At 60.3% G+C, this 25,948-nt stretch overlaps 1 protein-coding gene across 3 annotated transcripts in view; it reads right to left on the reverse strand.

The window, feature by feature from the left end:
• Positions 1 to 919: 919 nt before the first annotated feature.
• The window catches only part of ABR (ABR activator of RhoGEF and GTPase), a gene marked incomplete at its 5' end in the record, with an annotated part of 101,954 nt that continues 76,925 nt past the window's right edge, over positions 920 to 25,948 (reverse strand). For 2 of the 3 annotated variants that reach the window (XM_081109381.1, XM_081109382.1), the window contains 7 exons: positions 920 to 3,457; positions 4,056 to 4,203; positions 6,483 to 6,588; positions 7,418 to 7,552; positions 9,020 to 9,159; positions 9,810 to 9,919; positions 10,172 to 10,231. In XM_081109381.1, the coding sequence (XP_080965507.1) occupies positions 3,368 to 3,457; positions 4,056 to 4,203; positions 6,483 to 6,588; positions 7,418 to 7,552; positions 9,020 to 9,159; positions 9,810 to 9,919; positions 10,172 to 10,231 (789 nt within the window). In that variant the 3' untranslated portion in view covers positions 920 to 3,367. Of the gene's footprint in view, positions 3,458 to 4,055; positions 4,204 to 6,482; positions 6,589 to 7,417; positions 7,553 to 9,019; positions 9,160 to 9,809; positions 9,920 to 10,171; positions 10,232 to 22,994; positions 23,157 to 25,948 lie in introns of those variants that run through there. The other variant, XM_081109383.1, reaches the window with a different exon arrangement.

Genomic DNA, 25,948 nt, shown 5'->3' on the forward strand with positions numbered 1-25,948 from the left:
TATATAATGCCTGGCCTCGTCTCACAGGCATGAGGCGTCATTGCTGCTAGGCTGTCTGGAGTGTCCTCAGAGGTCTGAGAACTAATTTAGAATGATTTTCTACATTGTCCCTACATGTCACCTATAAGCTTTGAGAGCAATAGCAGAGACTCCTACCTGGCACCTGGCAAAGTGTTAGGATGCCCAGCATCTTCTCAGCCAGTCTAGCGCATGGGGTCAGATACACTGAACAGCCGGACACAGGACAAGCTGCCCTCACGACTGCCTTGGAAAGGATGAGCCCTGGGCTGTCAGTGGCCATCAGTTCAATAAGCGAAGCACTGTCCACACTGACTATTCAATCAGGAGAGGAGATGAATCGTTTCCTGTTTTAGATGGCTAAGGAGTCCGTATGACCTCATAAACCAAACACCAGTTTTCAGAGACATCTGCTCCTGATCTCCAGAATAAACAAGTGTCCAAAGGCTTGGGCTGGTGGGAGCTACGTTAACCCCACTGGCTCCTAAAGGGAGCGGGCTCTCTGGGGATCCCGCCTCTTTGCAGGCAGATGAGGCCAGAGGCTGCCCCAAAGCTGAGCCACATCCAAGGAAAATGTAAAGTTTACACAAAATAGGAAGCCTGCACTTGAATGGACAGGTTCCTGCCATCTCTCTGAGGATGCTGACGGCCAGGTCCCTGGCAGGGCATCTGTACTGCCTCGCTGGCTGCGGGGTGACCTGGAGGCCTTGTGCAGAGGCGGCAACGCCATGGGCTCCCCTCCCTCCAGCTGCCGCCGTCCCCACGGAGTCACAGGAGCGCTCAGGGGAGGTGAACGGGTAAACATGCCTGTGAGCTCACATCTGGATGCAGGCTGAAGAGTTCAATACTCAGATTGGTCTTCCCTGGACCACTGAGGACACACGTGTCCGCACCACAGGGCTGAGTGTGTGCAAATGTTGGGGCTTTGCATTTTTTTATTAACATTTTCCTCTCACGTGGTTTACATCAATTTATAATAATCTACATAAGATGAAACAGAACAGAGACAAAAAAATATATCCTTACCCACGTATTAAAGTCAAATATTAACGAAGGGTCCCATCCCACCGGTCTCGGCAAAAACCGGCAGCCCATAGTCATTGCCAGCAAGGACAGGCCACCTGGGATTCCTGCGGCCTGTGTGCTGAGCCTGTGGCACAGCCTGCCCTGCTGGGCACAGTGGCTGGGGGTTCTGGGCTGCACAGTTCCTGCCCCAGGAGAACCTGTGGGCTATTTCCTTGGTGCAGCGTAGTCCAGGTCTGATACTTGCCCTCACCCACTCAGGGTAGAATTTATAAATACTCTGAGCCTTTTGCATTTCTCAGCCCTTCCAGCCTTCCTCCCCTTCTCACTGCCTAAGCATGCCTAGGGGCTGCAGTTAGTGGCTACCTGCTGCTAAGAAGTAAACATCCCTTGTTCTGGGAGGTGGGAGGCACCCATTTTTGGCTGTAACTAGCTCAAGCTGGGCCTCCAGTCATTACCATCAACGGCTTTGGAAACGAGAGCAGGGATGGGCAGACGCTGGGATCTTTAGACTCAAGTTCTGTCCCTGTCTCCTGTCCCAGGGAGCAGGGCTCCTAACTAAGCTGCTGCAGGCAGCCAGCGAGGTGGCATTCCCCTCTTCTTGGGCCTCTTTCCTCCAATGTGCACAGCGTGAGTACCGCTCGGCCCCAGACGGAGTAACAGGTGTAAACAAGACCCGAAAGGGCCCTCCTCGGAGCACGCACTACAGCTTCAGGGCCAGCAGACCCTTCTTTAACACTCAGCCCTGAGCTCAAGCTATGGGAGCTGTTCTCTCCAGTCCTGAGGCGCAGCATCTACTCTCTGCCACACAGGAGAGCTGGGGAGCTTGTGCTGCAACGCAAGCCCCTGCCGCCTGGGAGTGTCTGCCCTGCCAGGCTGACCACCACAGGCTCCCACGGGAAGAAACAGAAGTATACTCACTCCTTTCCAGGACGGAGCAATAGGTCTCCCCGCTGGGAATGGAACCTGCCGATCCCTGACTCGATAGAGCATCAACAATGAGGGTCTCCGGCAAAACCCAACCCCATGAGAGGCAGTTCACCCGAAAGGCTGCATCTAGAAGTCGGGGTTGGGAGGCAGCACCCTGACGACTGTCTTCGTGGACTGTGCCTGCCTTTCCCAGGCCCTGAGCACCTGTGGCCGTGGGGCTACCCCGTGGCAGTGCTTGGCTGGGGAGGATGTAAAATCTAAGGCAGAGGCACCACGAGGTACATGGAGGCGCCAGGAAGGGCTCGTCTCCTGGATGGAGCTTGCCGTTGTCTGGACACCTGCTTCAGCCACAGCAGCTGCCCTCCTGGAGGCCTCGCTTCACTAGAAAAGCCACTAGGACTCCTGCTGCTGGCAGCCACTCCCCCGCTCAGGACACCAGCGCTGCGCGCACTCCTGAGTGTCCGTCCGGTGCTGCGCCTCCCCCACCTCCCCGACGCTTTCCCGACCCTCTGGCCATCTCGATAGCAGGTCACCTGCGAGTCTACACTCAAAGGAAATAGACCACCAAGGGAAAGGGAACTGAAAAGCAGAAGAAACAGTCAAGATGCCTCACCAGTAGACAGGAGACAGAACAGATAAACCCCAGAAATGGTCCTCGGGTGGAAAATTCCAGAAATCCGCTCTCCAGCTCTGCTAAGCTGAGGATTAGTGTGAGTCTGTCTCCTTGTCCAACATTTGCACAGGCAGCAAGGCAAAGCAGGCGTGCTTCCACGGTGGGGGGGGGTCGGGGGCAGGAGGGGGCCGGGGCCGCATGCGGCAGCACTGACGGCCACGTGGTCACCGCCACCCGGGGCCTCCTCACAACTTCCAAGGCGATGGAGTGAACCCGAGGCTGCACGTGCATGCGGGCAGGCTGGGCGGGGGGAGTGGGGGGGAACCGAGGAAGGCTGCCAGGAGACTGCAATCTGGGAGCAGGGCCAAGAGAGGACAAGCGGGCAGCAGTTACGCAGCCAAATAAAAGCCCTTGGACTGGACGCGGGAGGAAAGAAAGTGCTGGAGGAAATGAAAGAACAAAGCTGGCCGTCTGTGCCCGTCCTGGGTCAGTCCCTACCTTTTCTGCATGACAAACAGACATAAAACAACCCCACCGGCACGGAGCGTGAGACACACTGGAGGTACAGAGGGCAGGAGCCCGGGGGAGGCGGGAGGCTGGGCCGGGTCAGCTGGCTTTGTACAAGGTGGCACAACAGATGCACATGTTCCAGTTCTTGGAAACCTGCGTCCCTTGGAGTCCGGAGTGCTGGGTCTGGGAGTTTCCTATTGTAGTCTTTCAAGCCTGTGCCGGTCCCCCAGCAGGAGAGGCTGGCTCGGCCACCCCCACAGCGCCCACCTGGGGCTACACATCCGTGGAGAAGTACAGTGTGTTCCGCTTCAGTTCTGCGAAGGAGATGGGGGGGTGCTGCAGGTAGTAGAGGAGGACCTGGACCTGTGGGGAGACAGGGGAGACTGAGGTGAGGTCCTTGTCCTCATGGCCCTCCTCTGGTCTGTGGAGAAGAAATGGCCCCAGGCTGTGTTGCTCCCCTTCCCTCTCAGGTGGGCTCCTGCCACTTCCCCTTCCTTGGCAGCCCAGGTGTGCCTGCCCCTTTGCAGCAGTAGGGGGCGCCGCAGGGCAGAGGGTGGGAGCCTGGGGCCACTTCCCAACCTGCCTCCAGAGGTTGGCTTTGGCTTGACATCCTGCCTCAGACTGGACCCTGCTTTGGGTCTTGTAGGGTCCCAAGGAAGCCTCCTGCCCCAGAAGCAGTCCTAGAGCTTCCACGGTGAGGACGAGGCCCCGGCGTTTTCCTGCCCCTGGGCTTCCTTTCGGAGACAGGCAGGCCCAGGACTGAAGCCAGCGCCGGGCCCCTGGCCTAGGAGCCCGAGTATAAACTTGTTGTTTTGGTCTGGGAAGGGCAGGGCTGTCCAAAGTCCTGCCTCCCTGGTGACAGCCTGCAAACCACGAACCCAGCTGCTCAGGAGCTGTTCTCTCCACCCTTCAGGGAGTGGGCCTCACCCTCTCCCAGCCACAGACGGCCGCGTGGTCGTACCTGTGCCATGACGTCATGGGACCAGATGTCCGCAGCCGACGTGAGGTGTGCTTTGCTCTCCACTTCCGAGGGTCTCAGTAACGTGGGGCCAAACACGGTGGCCAGGTTGTGAAGGGACATTTTGTTGATGGGCTCCTTCTCAGCAACCCTGGGGGGGGGGGGGGAGGTCAGTTCTCAGCAGCTGCTTAGAGCTCCAGACCCTGGGCCTTAGGTGTAGGAGCTCCTAGAAGGATTCCGGGAAGGTGGTTACCAGCCTTCCTCTCCTAAGGGTAGAGACCTCTGGGTAGGGAGGGAACTAGGTCAAGGGACCAAGTCCCCAGCTACGTCCCAGGACATTCCTGTAACAGAGCCCCAGCTCCGGGGCCACCCCCTGACCTGATGGTAGACCGTCAGAAGGACCCACACCAACACCTCTGCCTTAGAGACAATGGCGTCATCAGCCCGAGAACTTTCCCGGTAATAAATCTTCCTCCCCAGCATCCTCTGGGTAAGTATTATCGTCTCCACTGTGCAGATGGAGAAACCCAAGTACAGAGAGGTTAAGTGACTTCCCTGAGGTCCAGCTAGCAAGTGGGAGAGCCGGGATGGACCCAGGCGGCCTGCCCAGAGCCCCTGCTCCTCACCCTCTTCACCCGCTTTCCTCGTGACCAGGCAGGAGTCAGAGTGGGGGGCAGGCAGGGACAGGAGCCCCGCAGCAGGTGCTAACTAAACGCAGCGCTCTGCCCTGCGCTGTGGCAGGAACAAACCTTATCCAGAGGGGTCTGTCTCATGGGACCCAGAGCTGCCTCCCTTTGGATCTTTTTTAAAAAAATATATTTTTATTGATTTCAGAGAGGAAGGGAGAGGGAGAGAGAGAAACATCAGTGAGAGAGAATCATTGATCGGCTGCCTCCTGCACAGCAGGCCCCCCACTGGGGACCAAGCCTGCAACCGAGCATATGCCCTTGACCAGAATCAAACCCAGGACCCTTCAGTCTGCAGGCCGACACTCTATCCACTGAGCCACACCGCCTAGGGCCCTCCCTTTGGATCTTCCTCTGCTTCTCTTGCACAACAGGCCAGATGCTCTGTAGACATTTCCCGAGTGGCAGCAGGGGCTGCCTTCTGTGGGTCGTTTCCAGGCAGGCAGTTCTGCCCCACACATATCAGAGAGGCCCTGGGCCTCCCCAGTCCTAGGAAATGTCTCCGGGGCTGAGACCCACCCGCCCTGAGCAGCGCCTCTCCCCCACTCCCAAATCTACCATCATTCCCAGCCCCCAGGCAAGAGTCATGGATGTGCCCGCTGACTGCTATGGAAACGGGCAGACAAACATGGCCATGCCAGGAGGCAGCTGTGCAGCCGGCCCAGCCCCTGCACACACACACACACACACACACCCCAGCCAGGGGCCCAGATGTGGGAACAGTCTGTGCCCGGTTCCCAGGGTGGAAAACCTAATGAATTTTCCCTTCCCATTCCTCCTCTGTGTGTCCTCCCCGCAGTGCTCGCCAAACTATTTGGGAACTGGTTGGGGCTCTGGTCCTGGCCAAACCAGAGGGAAAATGTCTCATAATGGGAAAAACAAGACAGTCCCAGGCGTTTCCAGGTCTCGGCTGCCCCCGAGCCATCGCTGGGAGGCTGGGCCTGAGGGCCGGGGCTGAGCCCAGGGAGGACCTGGCCCCAGCACAGCCCCTCCCCAGGCGCCTCGGTCCTGGGAGGCGAACTGAAGGGACACCTGGGGACTTTTGCTCCCCTCTCACACCCCAGACAGTCCTGGGCCCAAAAGTGAGCGATAAGGACACCTTCAGGGCTAGTTTCAGCTGCAACTTTGCCGCAGGCCTCAACTTGAGCGGCTCCTGGTTTGGCCCGGTTATAGAAGGAGAGGGGGAGAAGGGGGGAGGGCCTTAGTTTAGGATTTGGGAGCTGGGGTTCTAAGGACAGGCCTGCTAACCAGAGCAAATCCCTGCTGGGCCGTCTCCCTATCCGTTAAGGGTGGTCAAAACCCGAGGGCTGCTAACGTTTTCGACCATGACACGCAACAGCAAGCACACCTTTACACTGTGGAGCACACGGCTGTGCGTGACAGACAGGACGGGACACGCACGCTGCCTGCCCGCAGTGCATCCTGCCGCCGCCTATGCTTTCCATTCGAAAGATGCCAAGTTGACTGAATGACCCACTGACTGCAAACCCATCCGTGGTTTTTGGCTCCAGCCTTGCCTTTCCAAGCATTCGGTGGCCAATGTTCCAGGCTGTTACTAGAACCCAAATATTTTTCAAAACAGAATTTGAGTGTAAAAACTTGAAGAGCAAACTCTCGTCCTGCAGCGGAGGGCCCAGCAGATGCCAGCACCCACGGGGTGGGACCTGCGGCAGGTGTGTCCTCTCCAGCAGGTGCCGGCCCTGGGCTCCCTGCCCCCCACCCCGACTGGAACACTGTTCGTTACCTTTTCAAGTGTTCCAGCAGGAAGAGGAAGGTGATGAGGTTGGGGTCGGGCAGGGAGCGGAGCAGGTGCATCATGCAGTTTTCCTTGGCAGCAGGGTCTGACAGGGCTGTGGGGAGAGACAGGGCTGGGGCGGGGCTTGGCTCCCAGGCGGGGAGGCCCTGGCCAGCGCCTGGTGGTCAGGAGGCTGCAGGCCCTGAGGGGGAGCCCCAGCTGCCCTATTAACAGCCAGTTCCTCTAGGAGGCCCCACCCACAACCTGCAACTCCGCCAGGGGGCAGCTGGTGGGGTGCAGACACCCGCCTCCCCTCCCTGCACAGGCCTTTGCGGCTAATGCCGTTCCCCACCCCAGTCCGTCAGGCAAAGTTTAAGACAAGGATGACACTGCGTGGGTTTTCTCAGCCCTCGGATGCCGGAGCACAGCAAGTGCCTTCCAGGGGCTCATTTCTCCTGGTGGCTGAAGCCCTGACCTGCCCCAAGGGAAGACGAGGCAGGAGGGATGCACCCAGGCCTGGATTTGGCCCCGGTGGGTGGAGGCCAGAGCCCTGCTGGCCGGACCCTCCGCTGCCTCCCCACCCATGGCACCAGCCACCTCAAGTGCACTCCAGCTCTAACCAGGCTCTCCTCGGCTCGGGGGCGCTGGCCCCGGACCACCCACTGCAGGGCAGATTTCCTTGGACACCCAGGTTTCCAAGCAAGGGGGTCACTGTCCAAGGAGGAAGCACAGAGGGCGTCCCACGGGACAAGAGGGGAGAGAGGCAGGTGAGAGAGGGCCCAGCCGCTGGCTCAGGCCCCAGCAGACCGCACCCTGCCCCCCTGGCTACTCGGGTGCAGTGAGCAGATCGATGAACAAGGGAAGCCACCGGCTCTTATGGCGCTCTTGACTCTGCTGGTCAGCAGGCCTGGCTCAGCCCGGCCCCCAGGTTCCCGGAGCCTCACCGATGCCCTCCATGAAGGCAGGGTACAGTCGGTCTGTGAGGAGGGGCTCGGGCAGCTCCCGGAAGTAGAGCTTGAGGGTGCCAGCGATGGCGTTGATGTCCATGTCACTCAGCATCAGGAGGATGTCCTTGTTATCTGCGGAGGAGGTGCAAGGTCAGGGGCCACACTGGCCCGAGCCACCTCTCCCATGCAGCCCTCAGCGGGTTGGGTGCGGCTGTTCCACACCCCACCCATCCCTCACCTACCAGGGGTGCCCCCCCCACACTCCAACTCTGGCCTGGTCTCCCCCAGACAGGGAGTGCCCACAGGCGGTCTGGGACTCAAATCCATGGGGGGAGGGGGAGGGGAGCAGAGTTCATCATCCCGAATTCTGGAGCCACGTCCGAACCGCGTGCCACACACCCTCCTTCCAGCTGGAACCTCCCCACTGCTCAGCCTGCGCTGGAAGGCACTGCACATCTTACACCTAAAATCATGTTCCAGCGAAGCCTCAGCCTCCAGGTTGCACTGAGGAGCCAGCATGTCCCCAGCCCCCCAGCCCAGAATTCCCGAATGCGTCTGCCTGGCAGTCGCCCAGGGACACCCACACCCACTCTCAGCTCCCCTGGAATCGGCACTGCCAGACCAGCCAGTTTTGCTTTCCCGAATACGGGGGGTTGGGGGTGGGGGTGGGAGGTATGGGAGTGGGGGGTGCTGCTGCTGAGGCCTGAACTGGCGAGATGGGGGAAGGAGACCTAGAAAGGGCAGGTCTACCACGGAGGAGTTTGCGGTCAAAGCCACAGACAACAATGCCCCTCCCAGAAGGCACCTGGGGCCCTGGAGACGGTGGAGGGGAGCCAGCCAGCTTAGGCTCAAAGTCACTCCTTCCCTTGCACCCCAGGAGCCTGGGAGCTAGCGAGAGCCAGGAATTTGGACTCTGAAGTCGGAAGGATCTGCGTTTAAGTCAGGCTCGAAACCTATTAGCTGGGCAAGCTTGGGCCAGTGTCTTGACCTCTCTGAGTCTCAGTTCCCTTACCTGTAGCAATGGGTAGGGGCTGGAGGGGAGGGGACCATATGAGAAAGTGCAGGAAGAGCCCTTACCACAGGGACTCGGAAATGGTCCAGCCCACGCCACCCGACTGCAGGTAGAGGCCAAGGCTCCTCCCTCGCTAATCGGGCCTCTCCATGGAGAAGGCCTCCTGCCTCCACGGGGCTCTCCTGTCCGCTCTGCGCCTGCTGGAGCACCATCTCCCCACCGCCTCCCACTGGGCTCTCCTGTCCGCTACATGCCTGCTGGAGCACCATCTCCCCGCCACCTCCCACTGGGCTCTCCTGTCCGCTACACGCCTGCTGGAGCACCATCTCCCCGCCACCTCCCACTGGGCTCTCCTGTCCGCTACACGCCTGCTGGGGCACCATCTCCCCGCCGCCTCCACTGGGCTCTCCTGCCCTCTACACGCCTGCTGGAGCACCATCTCCCCGCCGCCTCCCACTGGGCTCTCCTGTCCTCTACACGCCTGCTGGAGCACCATCTCCCCGCCGCCTCCCACTGGGCTCTCCTGTCCGCTCTGTGCCTGCTGGAGCACCATCTCCCCGCCGCCTCCCACTGGGCCTCCGACTCACTGGCATCAAAGACGGCCTTCAGCGCCTGGATGTCTGTGGCCACCCCTGAGATGCGGTAGATGCCAACCTCCTCAATGCCCCTCTTCTCCACCTCCTCCACACACTGCCGCACGATGTAGGGCACCTTGGAGCGCTCCCGCCTGGGGGAGGAGAAGGGAGGGAGGGTGGAGGGAGGCCCCAGTGATGGCTACACAGACCCCTCCCCAAATACTTGGCCTTGGAGAGCTCTGGCCTCTGGAATCGGGAGGTGGGGGAGGGACAGGGCGGAGAAAGAGGCCATGCCACGCTGCCCACACAGCCCGCCGGCTGAGGGACAGCAGGACAAGGGGGCGCTGGGCGGTGAGCGCAAAGGCTGGGGGGGAATGGTCCTGGGAACAGGTCTCAGGCTCTAATGCCGTGGAAGATCCAGCAGGTAACCAACCATCCCCGGGAGGCGGGTCGGGCCTGGAGACGGGGATGGTGGCGAGCTGAGGGTGCCGGCCCTTTTCCGAGGGGCGGCTACTCCTTGGAGTCCAGCCAGCCCCTGCCCAGTTGAAATCTTCCCATTAGGAGAGGCTGCCGACCTGGCATTTTCCCAGGCAGCGCCCGCTGTTTCAATGCTGGCTCGCGTATTTCTAAAGCAGCATGTGCGGCAGAGAATACCCCCTGCAGGCCGCTTTTGGCTTCCGAACTTGCCACTGTGACTACTGAACTGGAGGGCGACGGCTTAGGGGCCAGGCGAGGGCAGGCAGGGCTGGCAGGGGCCCTGGGCACTGACGCAGCACTCGCACCCGACGGAGGCAGCACCTACTTCGTCACCACGCTGATCTTCACGCCAAAGACGCCGGTCTGCTTTTTGGATGGCGTCCTCTTCAGGCTCATGTCTCGGCTGGTGAACTTCATGGAGAATTCCACTTTGATCTGCTTGGGGGTGAGGCAGGGCGTGAGTGCCCGAGGAGTGCCCCCAAACCTAGGGACCCCTCGCCGGGACTGTAAACAAAGCCCACCTCTTGCACCCAAGGCTCTTGACATACTGGTAGGGTGGGAGAGGGAAGGGAGTAGGGGGAGAAGGGAGAGGGGCTGGGCTGAGGGGCAGGATAGCGCCCGGAGGACACGAGCCAGAGGCCGGGCTGCCCACCCACTGTGCAGACATTTCCTCTCTCTCCAGCTCACCCCGTTCATCTCGATCACATCTGTGTGCCAGTTCTTGGTTTCTACGGTCTGTGGATCCAACTGTGAAGAAAGAAAGGACACAAGTGAGAGATGACAGCTAGAGACCCAGCCAGATCGCTCTGTTGTTCAGCCACTGCTCATAAGCTGGCTAAATGGTCAGGAAGGCAGGAGAGGGGCCTGAGGCTCATCCGGAAATCAACCCTTCAGGGTGGCTTCAGCCTCCAGCCGCCCACGTCCCCCTGGCCTGGCTAGTGAAGGACTACCCCCCACTCAGGGAAGGAGGCAGCGCACACTGTTAGGTACCTTTGCCCATCCCCTCTCATCCACTCCTGACCATCACCCCCTGAGATGGGATTAGCACCCATTTCACAGATGCAGAAACTGAGGCTCACAAACAGTGCGCAATCTGCTTGATCCCCGGACAGGAGGGGATGTAGCCCATGGAGTGGAGGTGCTGACGGGGAGGCAGTGCGATGCAGACAGAGGTGAAGCCGTCTCGGGAGTCAGGCTGCTGGGTCTGAATCCTGGCTCTGCCGCTGGCAGCTGCATGGCCCTGGGAAGTTCTAACCTCACTAAGGAAGCCGCATTTATTCCATCTGTTCACTGCAGTCAGTAACAGAACCTTCCTCGCTGGGTGCTCTGGAGACTCAGTGAGATGCCTGTGGTAAGCGGTTGGTCCCCAACCTCTCGGCAGGGGCGGCCCCCACGTGAGGCAGGAGCCCCAGGGAGGGGCGGGGGGTATGACAGGAGAGGCTCAGAGGCCTCCCTCATGGGGGACGGGACAGGACTCCGTTTCTCTGACCAAGTGGCCTTCAAACTGCCTTCCCTTGTGCGCCCACAAAATCTGAAAACCATGCGCTCTCCGGCACGTTTTAAAATCAACATCTGAATATTTCCAAGGCGAGTTTAAATACTTGCAAGGAATAGAATTTCCAAAGTAATGTAAATATTTACATCTTAAAATAAAACTGTTACCTCATGTTCTTAAATGCGCCCCGTGAAGTCCAAATAGCATGCGATTCGATACCCCGCGCCCTCCACGTACAGAGACATCACAGCCCTGCCTGCCCTCGCCGCCCCCGCCGCCCCCGCCTCCTGAGCCTGTTTCCAGCCTCTTTTCCCAAAGGGTTTTGCCCTCGTTTGTATTTTTTTGATGTGAAAGCCTTTTATTTGTCACCCTATTCTATTTCACTTCAATAAAAATATCTGTATAAATGGAAATGAAAGACTTCCTCAGACCACAAGGTTCTAAATATTCAAAACGTACTCCGGGTCCGTTATTATAATAATCAGCAGCATACAATAAAAATTAACCACCACACTGGAAACGGTAATAACCGTTCGGCAGCGAAGGGCCATTTTGGTGGAATGGCGTCCCTTAAGCAGACGGGTAGAGCGTCCTTTCTGTGTTAGTTCATGTGTGTATACGAACAGTATGTTTTGCCAGGGTGAGACAGGGTATACATCAATTCCGTTCCTATTTGGGGTTTTTTTTGTTTTGAAAGATGTAAAGAACAAAGCATCCTGTTCACATAAAGAAGTAGATGAGGCCTACGTAGTTTTATTGTAGCAATGTTAAGCAATATTTAACTTCTTTCTTTGTTGGCTGCTTTAAATTGCACATATACCCATTGTCAAAATTTATTTTCTTATTTTTTTTTTAATTTTTTTTAATTGATTTTTTACAGAGAGGAAGGGAGAGAGATAGAGAGTTAGAAACATCGATGAGAGAGAAACATCGATCAGCTGCCTCCTGCACATCTCCTACTGGGGATGTGCCCGCAACCCAGGTACATGCCCTTGACCGGAATCGAACCTGGGACCTTTCAGTCCGCAGGCCGACGCTCTATCCACTGAGCCAAACCGGTTTCGGCTGTCAAAATTTATTTTAAACAACCTCTCAGCTGCCGATTTCCATCCATTGTAAAAAACGACGAAGGGAAGCCACCTGCCTGGAGACAGGATCTATCACCGGCCATTAGCCTTTCATCTTTTCAGCACCTGCCCAAGCATTCCAAGTGGCCCCTCTGCTGTGTGCACCCCGGAGGTGGCAGACCCGGCCCCGGCCCCAGCGAGCCTCAAGCTCCCCTGCAGAGAGAGGTGACGGTCAAAGGCCCTTCTCCAGATGATCGCCTTTTGACAACAGCACCGATGGGAGCTGAGGATCTGCAAACTGACTCCCTTGAAACTCCCCCTGCCATGCAGCCCTTGGAGAGTCCCTGCACACCCCAGGGACACGTGCACGGCTTGAACCCTGCTGCTCAACAGGCCTCACCGCGGAGGAAACCCACTCGGGGCAAGCCAGGGTGCGCTGGGCCCTGGGGCTTCCTACAACTCGGGGTAAGTCCTTCCTGAACCTTCCATCGTGCACACACCAGCTAGGGACAGGCACCCAAGCACCTGGTGGGTCTGGGGTCTGCATCTGGGCCAGCTTTGGTCCAGGCCTAGCCTTCAGCAGTCAGTTCCTTGCCCGAAGAAGGGACAGAATCGAGAACAGGAGAGAGGAGAGAGGTGTGGAGAGGACCGAGCACCCCCGTGCTCCCCCCCCCAACCCCTCCCCACACACAGGGAAGCGTGTGGGATGCACCAGCGGGGCTGCTACCCAGCTCTCTGCCCCAGAAGCCTTGGGGCCAGGGATCCTACTGGGTCCCAAAGAAAGCCCCAAGGTCGGCCTCACTTTCCTGAAGCCTCCCTCCCTTGGGAACTTCGTTTTGCCCCAACCCCTCACCAGCCTTCATCCCAGCCAGAAGGCTGGGTCTCGGACATGGGGCCTGGGTCTGCCCCCAGCTGCTCTTTGTCAGCAGAGGCAGACGCTAGCCTTGGAGCACACATTCTGGAGTGACCACCCTGTCAACGACGGTCTCTCCAAGCACCAGCATGAACCTCAGCCCAACTCCATGGTCACGGCACCTGGCCAGAATCACCTCAGGCCACCCCGCCGCCCCAGCTCCCCGGACAGCTGCCATGGACTGAGCCAGGGGCCCCTCCATGGGTCCTGCAGTGGAATCTGGCCACAGCCCGAGTGGGAAAGGGTAGGGATGGAGAGCCCAGATGTTCGTTCTTCTCTCAACTGTGTGAATTGGGGCGAGTCACATTACCTCTCTGAACCTCAGTTTCCTTGCGGGGGGTGTCCGTACCCACCTCAGAGGGTTGCTATGGAAAACAGCAACAGCAAATGCTGACTTGGGAGCATCTCCTGTGAGGCTGGCACTATGCCAAACCCTTTATGTGCAGCTTCTCAATGAACCATCCTAACAAGCCTCATAGGTGTAAGCCTTGATAGCTGCTCCCATTGTACAGACGGGGACATGGAGGCTTAACGAGGACGAGGAACCAGCCTAGTGCCACACATCTACAAAGTGAGAGCTGGGGGACAAAGTCAAGTCTCTCGGACTCATCTGCTCTGCTAACCCTGCAAGATAAAGCACCTGGCCTGGCGCCTGCACCTCTGGACGAAGACGACGGCTGCTGTTACCGTTATTTATTTAGAAGGGAGACATCAGGGCTCCTGGCACATGGACTGGCACCTGGGGCAGGCCTGGTGCTGGCAGGCGCCGCCAGTACAACCCTTCTGTTACTTCTCTCCCCACTGCTTCTGTTCTAGCTGCCAAGTCTCAGCCCTACATTTTCCTGGGAGCAGCAGAGACAGGAAAAGCAACTCATGCTAAGGCCCAGAGCTAGCCCTGCTTCCTCCAGAAAGCCTTCCGGGAAACCCCAGGCCTCAGGAACCTCCGTTCCCTCTGCCCCTTGCACTAAGGCCTGGCCCTCCGCAGCCTGCTGGCACCATTTGCAGCTGTTCTGCACGCACCAGCCTGTCTGAGGCCAGATGAGTTTTACCGAAAGTTCCCACAACCACCCAAGTTCCCACCATTGCCGCATTCCCGCTCCCCTCTCCAGGTGCACCCTGGTACCCGCTCAGGGAGGCCTGCCCAGCCCCTCGGCGCCCCGACAATGGCGCTCTGTCTCCCAGGAGGCCAGCAGCCTCTGGAAGCCAAGTCTATTTCAGGATGTCATTTAAATACAGAGAAGGGAGGGTGCAGAGTAAAGGGACATGGCACGTTTTCCAGAGAAACGATGCTGCCTGCATTGCCGTGGCTATTTATAACCCCTGGGAAATGTGGACTCTGCTATTTCCTGATTAGATTAGTGCTGGGAGCAGAGGGGCCGGCCCCTGGGACGGCGTGGATAGGGACACCTGACTGCTCACCCTCCAGTCCCAGCAGATAGGGGCCATCCACCGCCCTGCAGAGCAGGCACCTGGGACCTCAGATCACCTGAGGGAGGGAGGCAGATGGGGCTGCAAAGGGCCAGGCTGGGGAGACCCCCAGAGGGCCCCTCTTGCACCCTACAGGAAATACACACACAGTGGGGCTCCCCAAGGTGGGGCCCAGGCAGGAGACAGAAACGGGCCATAGGACATGCTGGAGAAAGTGATGAACGCGTGGGCTGTACATGGCCACTGGGAGCAGCTGAACTGTGTTGAGCAGCCTTTGCATTTGGACTTGGTCTGATCACGTCTGCCTACCCAGACGTCTCTCTGTCGGGGAGAATTGGCCGACCTCTGGGACTGATGTCCAGGAGAGAACCACTAGGGCCCCTGCCACGGAATCCGGGGCGCCTGGGGGAACCCTGCGTGCCCACCTGGGAGGCCGCAGACTCGGGGAGAGTGGCAGGAGCTGGGAGGCCGCCGGACCTAGCTGGGCCTCAGAGGCCCGAGGGTCAGAGGACCCGAGGGCAGGGGCGGGTGCTGAGTGCACACCCGAGCACCCTCCCGATGGTGGTGTCACCTTCATTTTGGGAATGTCCTCAGGGGTCCCCTCTGAGGGGTCTGAGCCCTTCCTCCCGGCCCCTTTGTCTCCAGCCTGGGGCAGGTGACCCTGTGCTGGCCATTCATGGCTCCCCCCGGTGCTTGCGATGCCAGCGGCACCGGAGAGTCTGGGGTCCCCATCCTGCTCTCCTGAGCAGGTGACAGAGCTCATATTCCAAACCGGGTCCTTCTGAGGGTGGGCAAGTCTTCCCACTATACCACACGCCTTCAACCACCCAGCCGGCCCGAAGTCTGCCACCACCCTCCCCCCTCCCCTCCCATGGGCTACTTCAATCCATGAGGGGCCTGTGGTGGCCCTTCTATGACAGCACGGCCGGGGGAGGGGGCGGGCGAGGCACAGGCACAGAGGTGCTCACGGGGTGATGGGTCCATGCAGACCTAGAGGCCTATTCCCCAGGGGCCCAGGGCTCCCAGGACTCCACTTCCTCCCCCCAGGCCCTCGATGCTAACCCTTCCGTTAGAGCCCTCTGTCCCTCTGCAGGCCGAGCACGCCCCTTCTTTCGCTCGGCACTGCTCTCCCCTGGGCTCTCCGGGCCCGGCCTGCCCTGAGTGGCGGCGTGGACGCCCTCGAAGCCCAGCGCTGTCTTTAGGACTAATAAGAACTAAGTGCTCTAACAGTGAGGCGTCAATCGGGCACAGTGACGCTGTCACCCTCAGAGGGGCACGGGGGCTGAACGGGGAGGCGGAGCTGTCTGGCCGTGTTTCTGGGGACGCCTGCCAGAGGCGGTGCTGGCTGTGACCAGGCCCCGAGCCGGTGCCCTGTCTGCCTGGGGCCCGCTTCCGGTGGCTCCCAGGCCTGGGCCACGGTGGCGGTCCCGGCTGGCTATCCCCTGCCTCCTCCGGGTGCATTCACATGCCCTGGGCTGGGTCCCCTGCAGACACCAGAGCCAGCCTGTCATTGGGACAGACCACAGGCGTGAGAGGCCGGGCAGGGCTGGCAACGGGGGGAACAGGGAGCTGCCAAGAGCCTGCTCTCCTCCCTCCGGGGGAGGGTACTGGAGGATTCCGTCGACGTGGCAGGGTGGAGTGGGAGGGGGTGCCAGGGCCTAGATCCTGGCCTCCAGCGCAGCAGCTGGGTCAGGGAGACCAGGTTCTGGAAACTCCCCCGCCTTCCCAGAGGCCTGACTTCCCCCACGGCCACGCAAGCTCTGCCCTCCAGCCCTCACCCCGCAGGGTCAGGCCCCACTCCCAGGCCAGCACACGACAGGCTTGTGCCAGGCACTGGGATGGGCCACTCGCCTCGGCTTGCCTCCCCCAACCCCCTGCCCAGAACTTTGAAGTTCCCAGAGGCCCACATATGGAAAGGGTTTGGCCGCTCTGAATGAGGCTTTTATTGAAGGCAGGTTAGCCTCATGGCCACCCCCCCCCCCCCCCGTGACCTGCCCTCCCCAGCGCTCTGCGTTCCCGCGTCCAGCGTGCCCCCTGCCTGCCGCACGTCGAGCCCTTGGGCCGGGCACTGCTGCAGACAGAACTCACACCCGGGCTTCTCCGGGAGACCCCAAGGCTGGGCCCTGTCTTTTCAGAGCTGGCCCCCCACCGCTGCCTTCCCTGCCGCGGACTTCACCCCAGAACCAGGCCTCAAACTAACAGCCAGGAAGCTGCCCCACCCCAGCTCAGGGACGCGCTGTGGGCACAGGGTAACAAGGACGGGGTCACTCGGGAAAAGGAACTGGTCAGGGTCAAAGCAGCACAGAGCAGCCCCCGGCGGCCCCGTCTCCAACCGGAAGCGCCCACTTAGAGGTCAAAGTCCGAGGCGAGAGGCCACCTGAGGTCCTGGCTGCAACGCTTTATGCTGGCAGCCATGGCAAGGCCAAGGCGAGCCTTCGGGACTGCTGTGGGCTCCGTGGCCTCCCTCTGAACTTGGGTACTTTGGTAAAAATGATGAAAGACCTTCGCTGAGGGTGACTTCATCCTCCCTTTCCCGGCCAGGAAGGCTCTCCGGGCACAGAGCCTGTTAGTAAGAATGAGAGGCACCAGCAACTCCACTGCCTGTGCCCACGGAGGGGCCTCCCAGTGGCCGCTTCCCTGGGCCCCGCACACCACAGCGTGCTGGCTGGGAACCACACACAACAGGCCAGTGGGCAGGACCCCCGCACCCAGGGCACACAGCTCGGCCCCATGGCCACCCAGACAACTCGACAATTGAGAAGCAGCACAGGCCCCAGCAGGCTGGGGGCATCCTCCTTGCAGGATGGTAGGATGGCTAGGATCCGGCTGCCTGGGTTTCAACACAGCCCTGCACGAAGCCGCTCACAGGACCTCATCTGTGTCATCTCTGAGCCTCGGTTTCCCCATATGTAAAACGAGTGGCTAATAATAACAGCCCCTCGTAGGTCACCAGGGCTAAGAACAATGCCTGGAACTCAGCCTGGGCTCAAAGCGTGCGGCATCCCTAACTGGGCTACACTCTCTGTCCTTCCCCCGGCGCTTAGGTTAAACCCGAACTCCTCGCGTGGCCTGCGAGGCCCTGCACAATCTGGCCCCTGCCCACTCCGTCCGGGGTCAACTATCCTCTCCACGCAGCCTCTGTCCACCTCTGCACACTCCGCGGTCACCCAAGTCGCAGGGTTTGTGCCCTGCCGGTCCTTCTGCCTGGAACGCACTGCCCCAGATCTATCAAGAGTCCTTCCTGTCATTTCAATCTTAGTTCAAAATTATCTCTCTAAGCAAGGCCTCTCCCTCCCCATTACCCTCTAATCCATTACCCATCCATTAATTTTTTTGGTTAACCCTCACCCAAGGATATTTTTTCCATTGCTTTTTTAGAGAGTGGAAGGGAGGGAGGGAGGGGAAGAGGGGAGAGAAAGAGGAAGATGGATTGGTTGCCTTCCGCGCTCATCCTGACTAGGACCAGGGAGTGAACCTGCAACCCAGGTACGTGCCCACGACTAGGAATCGAACCCGAGACCCTTTAGTGTGCAGGCTGATGCTCTAACCACTGAGAAGCACAGCCAGGGCCTGAAATCTCACTCACTGCCTGACTCCTACAGAAAGAACGTTCCATGAGAGCAAGGCCCCTCTGCCCGGACCACCTGTGGAGTGGCCAGCCCTCTGAAGGTGCCCCATCAATATTCAGGGACTAAATGAACCAACGGGGATGCGGGGGATGGAGAAAATGCCTTCCCACCAGGGCTCCTTCAGGACCAGGGTCGAGAAGGCCCACCTCCCAGCGAAGGGCTGGCCTGGGCCCAGGCGCAGCCCGTGACCTCCCACCCAGCCTTTCCCAGTGTGCTGAGAGTTTAAGGCTTAGGAATAGGAATCTTGAGACGCGGCCAAGATCATCATGTGAACCGGATCGAGGAGATCGCCCTGCACAGCCCCTTCATTCTACGGATGCCAGGGAACCACAGAGGTGAAGGGATTTGCCCAGGGTCACGTGCCAGGTTAAGACAGTGCCACACCAGCCTGGGGGGCAGGAGCTCTCCAAGGAGGAGCCAGAGCGAGAAAGAGGCCTCTGGTGTCTGACGGGAAGGGACACTGTGGCTGTCACTGGCTCTGCACGTCGGAGACACCAACCCTGGGGGGGGTCACTGTCCAGGACAGTGGCCCTTCCAGCTTCTCTCTCAGCCTCAGCTGAACCAGGGAACTCCCTGCGGGGTCACGGGGCCCTCCCAGCCTCCCTGCAGAAGAATCCCAAAGGGCGGCTTCCACGGCCGCTGCCCACTGCCCTAGGGCCCCTCCTGGGGACCACAGACAGCGGGGCTTGGTCTGAGGCTCGCTGGGATCCAGGTCCAGGGCTGACTCTGGCTTCCTCCCTGGGCCTGAGCAGGAAGTTCTAGGTATGTGGGGTGTGTGTCCCTCTAGGGTGCACGGGAGCTCTCAGAACACGGCACCTGCTGACCAGCTCCTGACAGTGTGGGCAGCCGGCAAGGCCACTCGGCAGAGGGCTTGCCAGTGCCCGGCAACTCCCCCATCCAGCACCTGCAGAAGTTTCTGGGCTCTTTCCAAAATGGCTGCCCTCCTGGGGCCTCACTGCCCCTGGGTTCTCCTGCAACGCTGGGCTCCGGCAGCCTTGGACTTGCGGGAACCCCCTTGGCTGGCAGGCTCAGCTCCCCCTGGTCCGGGGCCATCCAAACGCTGGGGCACCAAGCCCAGCGTGGCTGCCTGGCCGGGCCACCTGTGGGTCCCAGGGGTGCCGGGGAGCGCCAGCGGCTTCTCTAACCTCCCCAGGTGCCAACCAACAGCACCGGCCCAGTTCACTGAGAGCGAGCGGGGCTCCCACCGGGGGGGGGGGGGGGGGTCTGTAGCACCGGCCCAGTTCACTGAGAGCGAGCGGGGCTCCCACCGGGGGGGGGGGGGGTCTGTGGCCCTCCCTAAAATCTCACCGTCTGTGGGTCTGGTTGGCTCTCAGTCTGACTCTCAGAGTCAAGGGCGCCTGCCCTGTGGAAGCACGGGCCTCGCGGGAGCCAGCTCGGAGGAGAAGCGGGGGCACTGGGCTCGGGAGGCCACGTGTGACCCCAGGAGAACGGGCCTCTCTCCCCAGGGAGCCAGAAAGTGCTGTGAGAAGCAGAGTGACGCAGGCACGCAGGGCGGCCACGCCACTCCCCTCCGGCCCTCCAGCTGGCCACACGGAGGCCCCGGAGGAGAGGAGCGGCTGCAGGGTCCCCCGGGCCGAGGGGAGCACCACTGTGCCCTGCCCACAGCGGAGGGAGCACCAGGGGTGGGTGGGCAGGTGCATGGCGAAGACCGGGGTGCAGGTCCCGTCCCTCCAGCCAACAAGGTGGAGAGGGGTGGGGCCGGGGGACGGGTCAGGGCCGAGCATGGGCAGCCAGGGCAGGACAGATGTCTGCTGCACAAGGTTTCAAGATCTTTCTTGATGCCTAGAGCCAGGTCATGAAATACAGGAAGTGAGCTCAGGCCGCAGCGATGTTACACCCCAGCACCCTCGCCCCCTCCACAGCCCGCGAGCCTGGGTGTATGCGTGGTGTGCATACCCGGTGCCACCTGTGAGGGAGAGCTGTCCCTGTAAACGCCAGCCCCTGGGAGGGGCCAGGAGCTGCCTGTGGTGGCAATCAAGAAGGTAAAGAGAGGGACCCTCCTGAGCCCGAAGGTTCCCCAGACAGGTGGCTCCTCATCCTGCCCTTCCTCAGGGACCCCTCTGACCCTTCCTAGACGCAGAGGGGAGCAAACCCCATCACAGAGCAGGCGAACTCAGCAAACTTCTCAGTTTACCTTGCCGGCCTCCAGCTTCCAGAGAGAAGCTCTGTGGAGGCAGGGAATTCTCAGACCCGCATGGCGACCCCTCGACGCAGCGACAAGGTCATCAGGAACCAACCTCAACTCTCCCCACTCCCCTGGGCCCTGCCAGACTCCCCACCTCCAGCTGGTATCTGGCCTGGCCGCAGGGCAACAATGGGGCCTAGATTTCCCCATCAGAGCCCCTCCTAGCCCTCGATGGCTCCCGCAAGTGACCCCATTAGAACCTTTGGGCACTGCAGGGGGTGGGGTTTGCCCCTCTCCCTCTGAAGTGCAACTTAAGGATCTAGAAGCAGGCAGGGTGCGAGGAAGGACAGGCACGGAGCCTGGTCTCCTTGAGTGTGATTTGGAGCAAATTTAAAAAAAACAAGAAAAAGGAAAGGAGAAATGCGAGGTTAGAACGCCAAGAGGACTGGCAGAGCCCACAAACCCAAATGCCACGCGTCTCCTCTGTGAAATGCTTGCACAACAAGCCAACTGCCAAGTCGGAGGTCGGAGTGAGGCGTCGGCCCCAGAGCTCTCTTTGGGGATAAGAACAGCCCAACCATCGCCCCCGGGACCCAAAGGGGAGGCTGTGAGTGGGCCCCGAGCAGACTCCCCGGGCCAGAGGCCCCACAGGTGAGTCCTGGGACTTCTCCATCTGCCCCGATTCTCCAGCCCCAGCACAGCGGCCCCAGATGAGTCACCCCCGCCCCCCCCCCCCCGCCCCGGCCTTTCATCTTTGGTTAAATGGGAGCAGGAGGGCCACAGGTGACTGGGGCGTCCACATCAAATCCTTAGTGCCAAGTTACTGAGGCGGCCCTTCCTGCCAGGCTGGGCAGTCCCTGGCACCCTTTCCCCGCCCCACCTAAGCTGCTACCTGATCCAAAAAATAGAAGATAAATAAAAACTAGGTTAATGCAGCTGGGAAGTGGGCAGAGGGCCTGGCTCCACAAGAAGGCATGCGCCCACCCCTCAGCCGGGCACAGCATGGCAGGCACAGGAGGGCGGATGAACGTCCCTGTTGTCCACGGTGCAGACCCCGTGTCCATGACACCGACAGACTTTGCCACCCAACAGGGGCTGGGAGACCGAATCACCTGCCACACAGAGCATCCCAGTGCCAGAGCCACCCTGCAGCTGCATTGATGCCAATCCGCTCAGCAGCCCAGCGCCTGGCTGGCCCGCCACTCTCGCCCGGAGAGCACCATGAGACACGGAGCCATCAGGCACCCCCAGAGGCAAAGCCCGCTGAAGAATTCCTGAAGTGGACCCTTGGCTTTGCCAGTCACGGATACACAGGGAGAGAATAAAAAATCCAGGAAAGTGTGGGATTTTAGGGTTTAAAGTTGCTCCCTGCCCCCTCAGGCACCTCCCCAAAGGTGCAGGTAAATCGGAAGGGCTCCGTTTGGCTGGCGCCGTGCCAGGCTCCTGCTGGGTCAGTTTCTTGCCAACCTTGAGGTCTGTGACTGGACGAGGAGCTTTGGGCTGATATCTGCTGGCCTCAGCAGGGTTTGGGGAGAAGGGGTGCAGGGGGGATGGCTCCGTGCTGCCGGGCACAGACAGCTGCCTCAGCACAGAGGGGCTCTGGTAGCAGCTGAGGCCAGCAGGGCTCTGCCAGCCTGGTCCCCAGAGAGGCTGAAGGTGACCCAGCGGCCAATGCAGGACAGCTCAAGTTGCTGCCCGGCCCAGCACTTTCCAGGACCGATGTCACCTCGGGGAGGTCAAGTGCGCCCCACTGGCAGGGGAAGAAACTAGACCGGGAGCCAATGGGCCCAAGAGTACTTCCTCTTGGCAGGTGCCAGGAACCTCTGCTGGCTGGCAGCGGGACTTGTGCAAAGGGCCCCCTTCTGAGTCCGGGAGAGCTCACAACTCCCCGTCAGCCACGCAGACCAGCCAAAGCCTCCCTGTGACTACCTTGCGGGGCAGGGCTCTGGCCACCAGAACACCTTGCTCAGGCAGTTCATTTGTCTGCAGTTATCAAGCACTTACTGTGTGCTAGGCCCTGCGTCTGGCTCTTCCTCGGACGCCCGATGCCAGGGCCCGAAGCCAGCCCTGAGGCAGCCTGCCCAGCTGCAGACAGTCAGCTTCTATCTCGACTTTAATCCCCACCCAGGTCTGGGGCTGCAAGCAGGATGGGCAGTCTTCCCTGGCTCGGCTCGCTCTGGACTGCCCGCTGGGTCAGGAACCCCCTGGCACACGGGCTGAGTTGCCTGGTGCCTGGCTGGCACTGGGCCAGCAGTCAGCTGGGTGGTCCCTGAAGAGGCAGCCTATGGACCCCAGACTCAGCAGCGGCTCTGCCTCCCGCCACATCCCTCCGACCTGGGGGGCAAGGATGCCACAGCCCCATACAAAGAAACCTCCCGCGGCTGATGGCGTTGAGGTGCCACTGTCAGTGCCCCTCAGCATAGGGGCAGCCAGCAATGTCCACTGGATACAGGGGGTTAGGGTCTTGGCTGAACACCGGGGGCGGGGGGCGGGGGCGGCACTGGTGCCCAGGAGCCCCTTGCCTAGTCTGTTCATATTCCTGGACTCGGAAAGGAGCCGGGCAATCCTCTCCCCACAGGAGACAACCCCCTTCCCCAAGGCAGAGAAAGCAGCCAGGGTCAGCGGCGGGGGTAGCAACCAGCATTAATCATCAAATTGAGGCCACGGAGAGCAGACCTAAAGCAGCCCCCAGGTCTGTCCCAGGACTCCACAGTCAGGCAGGAGCTGGGATGGCGCTCCACAAGGAGGGGCACCCCCAGGGGCCCCAGCGCCCCGCCCTCTCTCAGTCCCCCTAGTCCACCCCCTCCGGTCCCGCAAGTCCCCCACCAGCACCTTTTGGCGGAGCAGCTTGCTGCGCACACGGCCCCAGAGCCGGGCGCCCGTGTTGGGGGGCCGCTTGCTCCCCGGCTCCTCCAGCGGATCCAGGCAGCAGCGCTCCAGCGGCTCGCACACCGCCTTCAGGCTGCAGTCGGGCTGGGGCAGGACGTCGGTCATGCCGGCGGCGGTGGCCCACAGACAGCGGCGCAGGCACCGGAGCTCAGAGCTCAGCGCGGATAGGGAGAGCGCGCAGCCCCCCAGCGGCGGCACAGTTACTGGAGTGGGGCTGGGAAGTGCATGGTGCGAGGCGAGGCTTCCTCCTCCCCTGTCCCTCCTCCCCGAGAGGAGGCGGCTGCCGGGGAGCCCGATTGGGGCTCTCTGTTCGCCTCCCGGTCCCTGGTCCCAGCACCCGAGTGCGGAGTGCGTGCGCCCCAGACCGGCCGGGAGAAGCAGAGAAGCGTCCAGGGGAGGTCCCCGCCTCCACCGAAGGAAGTGACTCAGGCACTGGAGGCTGCCCCCTCCAAAAACCCAACCTCCGGGTTTTAACTCCTGGCAGGCTGGGGCTCCTCCTCACCGACCCTGCCTCTCTCCCTCCGGCCCCTACTAAATAAAGTTTGACAAGCAGCTAAACACAACCCAGTCCCCGCGGGCTGGATCCCGGTTAACCCCTTCGCCACCAGGCCGCTCCCTGGGCCTGGAGGGGAGGGAGGCTTGGGCGGAGCCAGGAGGGGCGAGCAGGGGCTCAGGGCCAGGAGCTGCGTGTTGGCCATCAACAGCCGGTCCTTTGTCCTGGAAAGGAAGCTGTGGCCCTGGAGGTCTGCCTCCTTACCCCAAGGTGCCTCCCTCAACAGGGCCAGGCAGGCATGTACCAGCAGCCAAACCTCTCGTGGAGAAGGTAAAGCATGAGGAAGGTCCCAAGTGGGGAAGGAGGGCTCGGCTGCTGTGGGCCCTCTCCTTGGACATGAGCCCTGGTCTCTCTCTGGTGCTCACAAGAGGTGCTCCTCAGGCGGCCACCTTTAACCACGCCCTGCGCACTGGGCCAGAGACACCCGGAAAAGGCTTGTGCTGGAAGGGGCAGAGGATGCCCACTGGCCAAGGGGCACTCAGCCACTTTGTCTGCGCTGGGTGCCGTGGAAGCTAGAGACCTACGGACTTGTTTTTGGCCATCAAGTTGGTGAATGTTTTAGCCAAAGACCGAGAAGTGAACCGTTTTGTATGGTGACAATACAAAGCAGAGCATTGGAAAGACTTCCCATACACGTTTTCCAGAGAAAAGAGAAAGGCCTGAGCTCAAAACGATTAGGGTGCAAACCCAGAGGCGCCCAGGACGTCACACCACGGCAGAGCGCGGCTCAGGGTCGGAAGGAAACCAGTATCTTCACGGTGCCAACATGAGCGGGGTCCCCTGCAAAGGGCTTTCAAGCATCTGACTGCATTTAAGTCTCACACCTTCTGTGATGTTGGTGTGGTCGTTCCATTTTAGTGTCAACGAGACGGGGGCTCAGGGAGGTCAGGTTCTCCTGTGAGGTCATGCGGCTGCGGCCGGGAGTGCTCACTGAAATGTGCCTGGTTTTTTGGATTCAGGAAAAGAGCTGAGTCAGGACATTTCTTGGTTACCCCAGGCGGGTGGGCCAGGGCACAGGACCAGCCCTTGGCCTCTGGAACACCCCTGCTGGGCCTCAACCAGCACACAGGCCGTGAGGTTTAACCTCAGAGCCCTCGGTGCCTTTGGAGGCAGGGTGGCGCCTTCACTGCAGATTAGCCAACCCGACCATAGTGAGAGCCGCCCTTTACTGAGAATTTACTATGCAACAGTCCCCACAGTAAACCTGCGCATGGACTGGCTCACTCAGTGCTCCCCAACCTTATGAAGTACTGGCACTCCCATTTGCCACTCGAGGAAAATAAGGACACGGAGAAATTGAGCAACGTACCCAAGGCCAGGCTGGGCCATGAACAGAGGTCTGGCTGACCTCACCACTGTGACTGCCCTGTGGCAGGATCTGGTCCTGCATTGCCTTCTGCCTGGCACGGGGAGGCGGGGTCCTGGGCCCTGTTGGGCTCCGGGGGGTGCGGGTGGGGCTCCAGGGCACCCAGACCAGCCCCATCTACTCTAGGCCTCCACACTCCACACCTGCTTCTGCACAGTGCGGACGGGCTGGGCTGCCAGGCTGCACAGAGCCTCTTCATACCAGAACCTAAGTTGCCTAAAGCCACCGCAGCTAAACGGGCTGAGCCACATAGCTTTTCCAGCACCCAAGGGTGAGGGGAAGAGCCCCACAGAGGCAGCAGCACACCCGTGTCCTCTGCCCAGCTGAGGCCTGAGCCAGCCTTCCTGCCCCATCCCTCACCTGCCTCTCCCAGGCCACCTGGGTGCCACCTCTGAAGACAGTCTTTCTCCAGCCCCGTGGGGGCCAGGCAGCTTCCTCACCCCGTCTGCCACAAAACCCACTGCAGGCCTCATTTCTTCATCCCATTCATTTCATTCAAGAGGCCTTGACTGAGGGTCTACGTGCCCCCTGGGGAGGGGCTGAGGAATCACAGAAATTAATCGAAAGCCTGCACTTGTCAATGCTTACAGCCCAAGAGAGGAGAGGAGACATGGGCTTCAACACCTCTCAACAAGAGGCAGAAAGGCATCCAGGCATTTGGCATGTATTAATTGTGCGCCTGTCCTATGTCGTACTCAGATGGGCAAAGCACTGTCTTTGCCCTCAAGAAATCCAGTCTTGGGCTGTAAGAACAGCACAGATAACAAGCCATGAAAGTCAAGAGAAAGGAGAGAAAATTTCTAGCCAGAGGGAATCAGGGAAGGCTTCCTGGAGGAGGAGGGGTGGTGTGGCTTGAGCAGTTGTGGAAAAAAGCCACCCGCCCTAGCTTTACTCTGCATCCCTCAGCGAATGTGCAACTGCTGGTTGTGTAACTGGCTGGTAAGGCGCCATTATAATTGCTGACCACATTCACCTGCA

This window comes from Myotis nattereri (genome assembly GCF_964212035.1).
Source record: "Myotis nattereri genome assembly, chromosome: 16".
Taxonomy (NCBI): domain Eukaryota; kingdom Metazoa; phylum Chordata; class Mammalia; order Chiroptera; family Vespertilionidae; genus Myotis; species Myotis nattereri.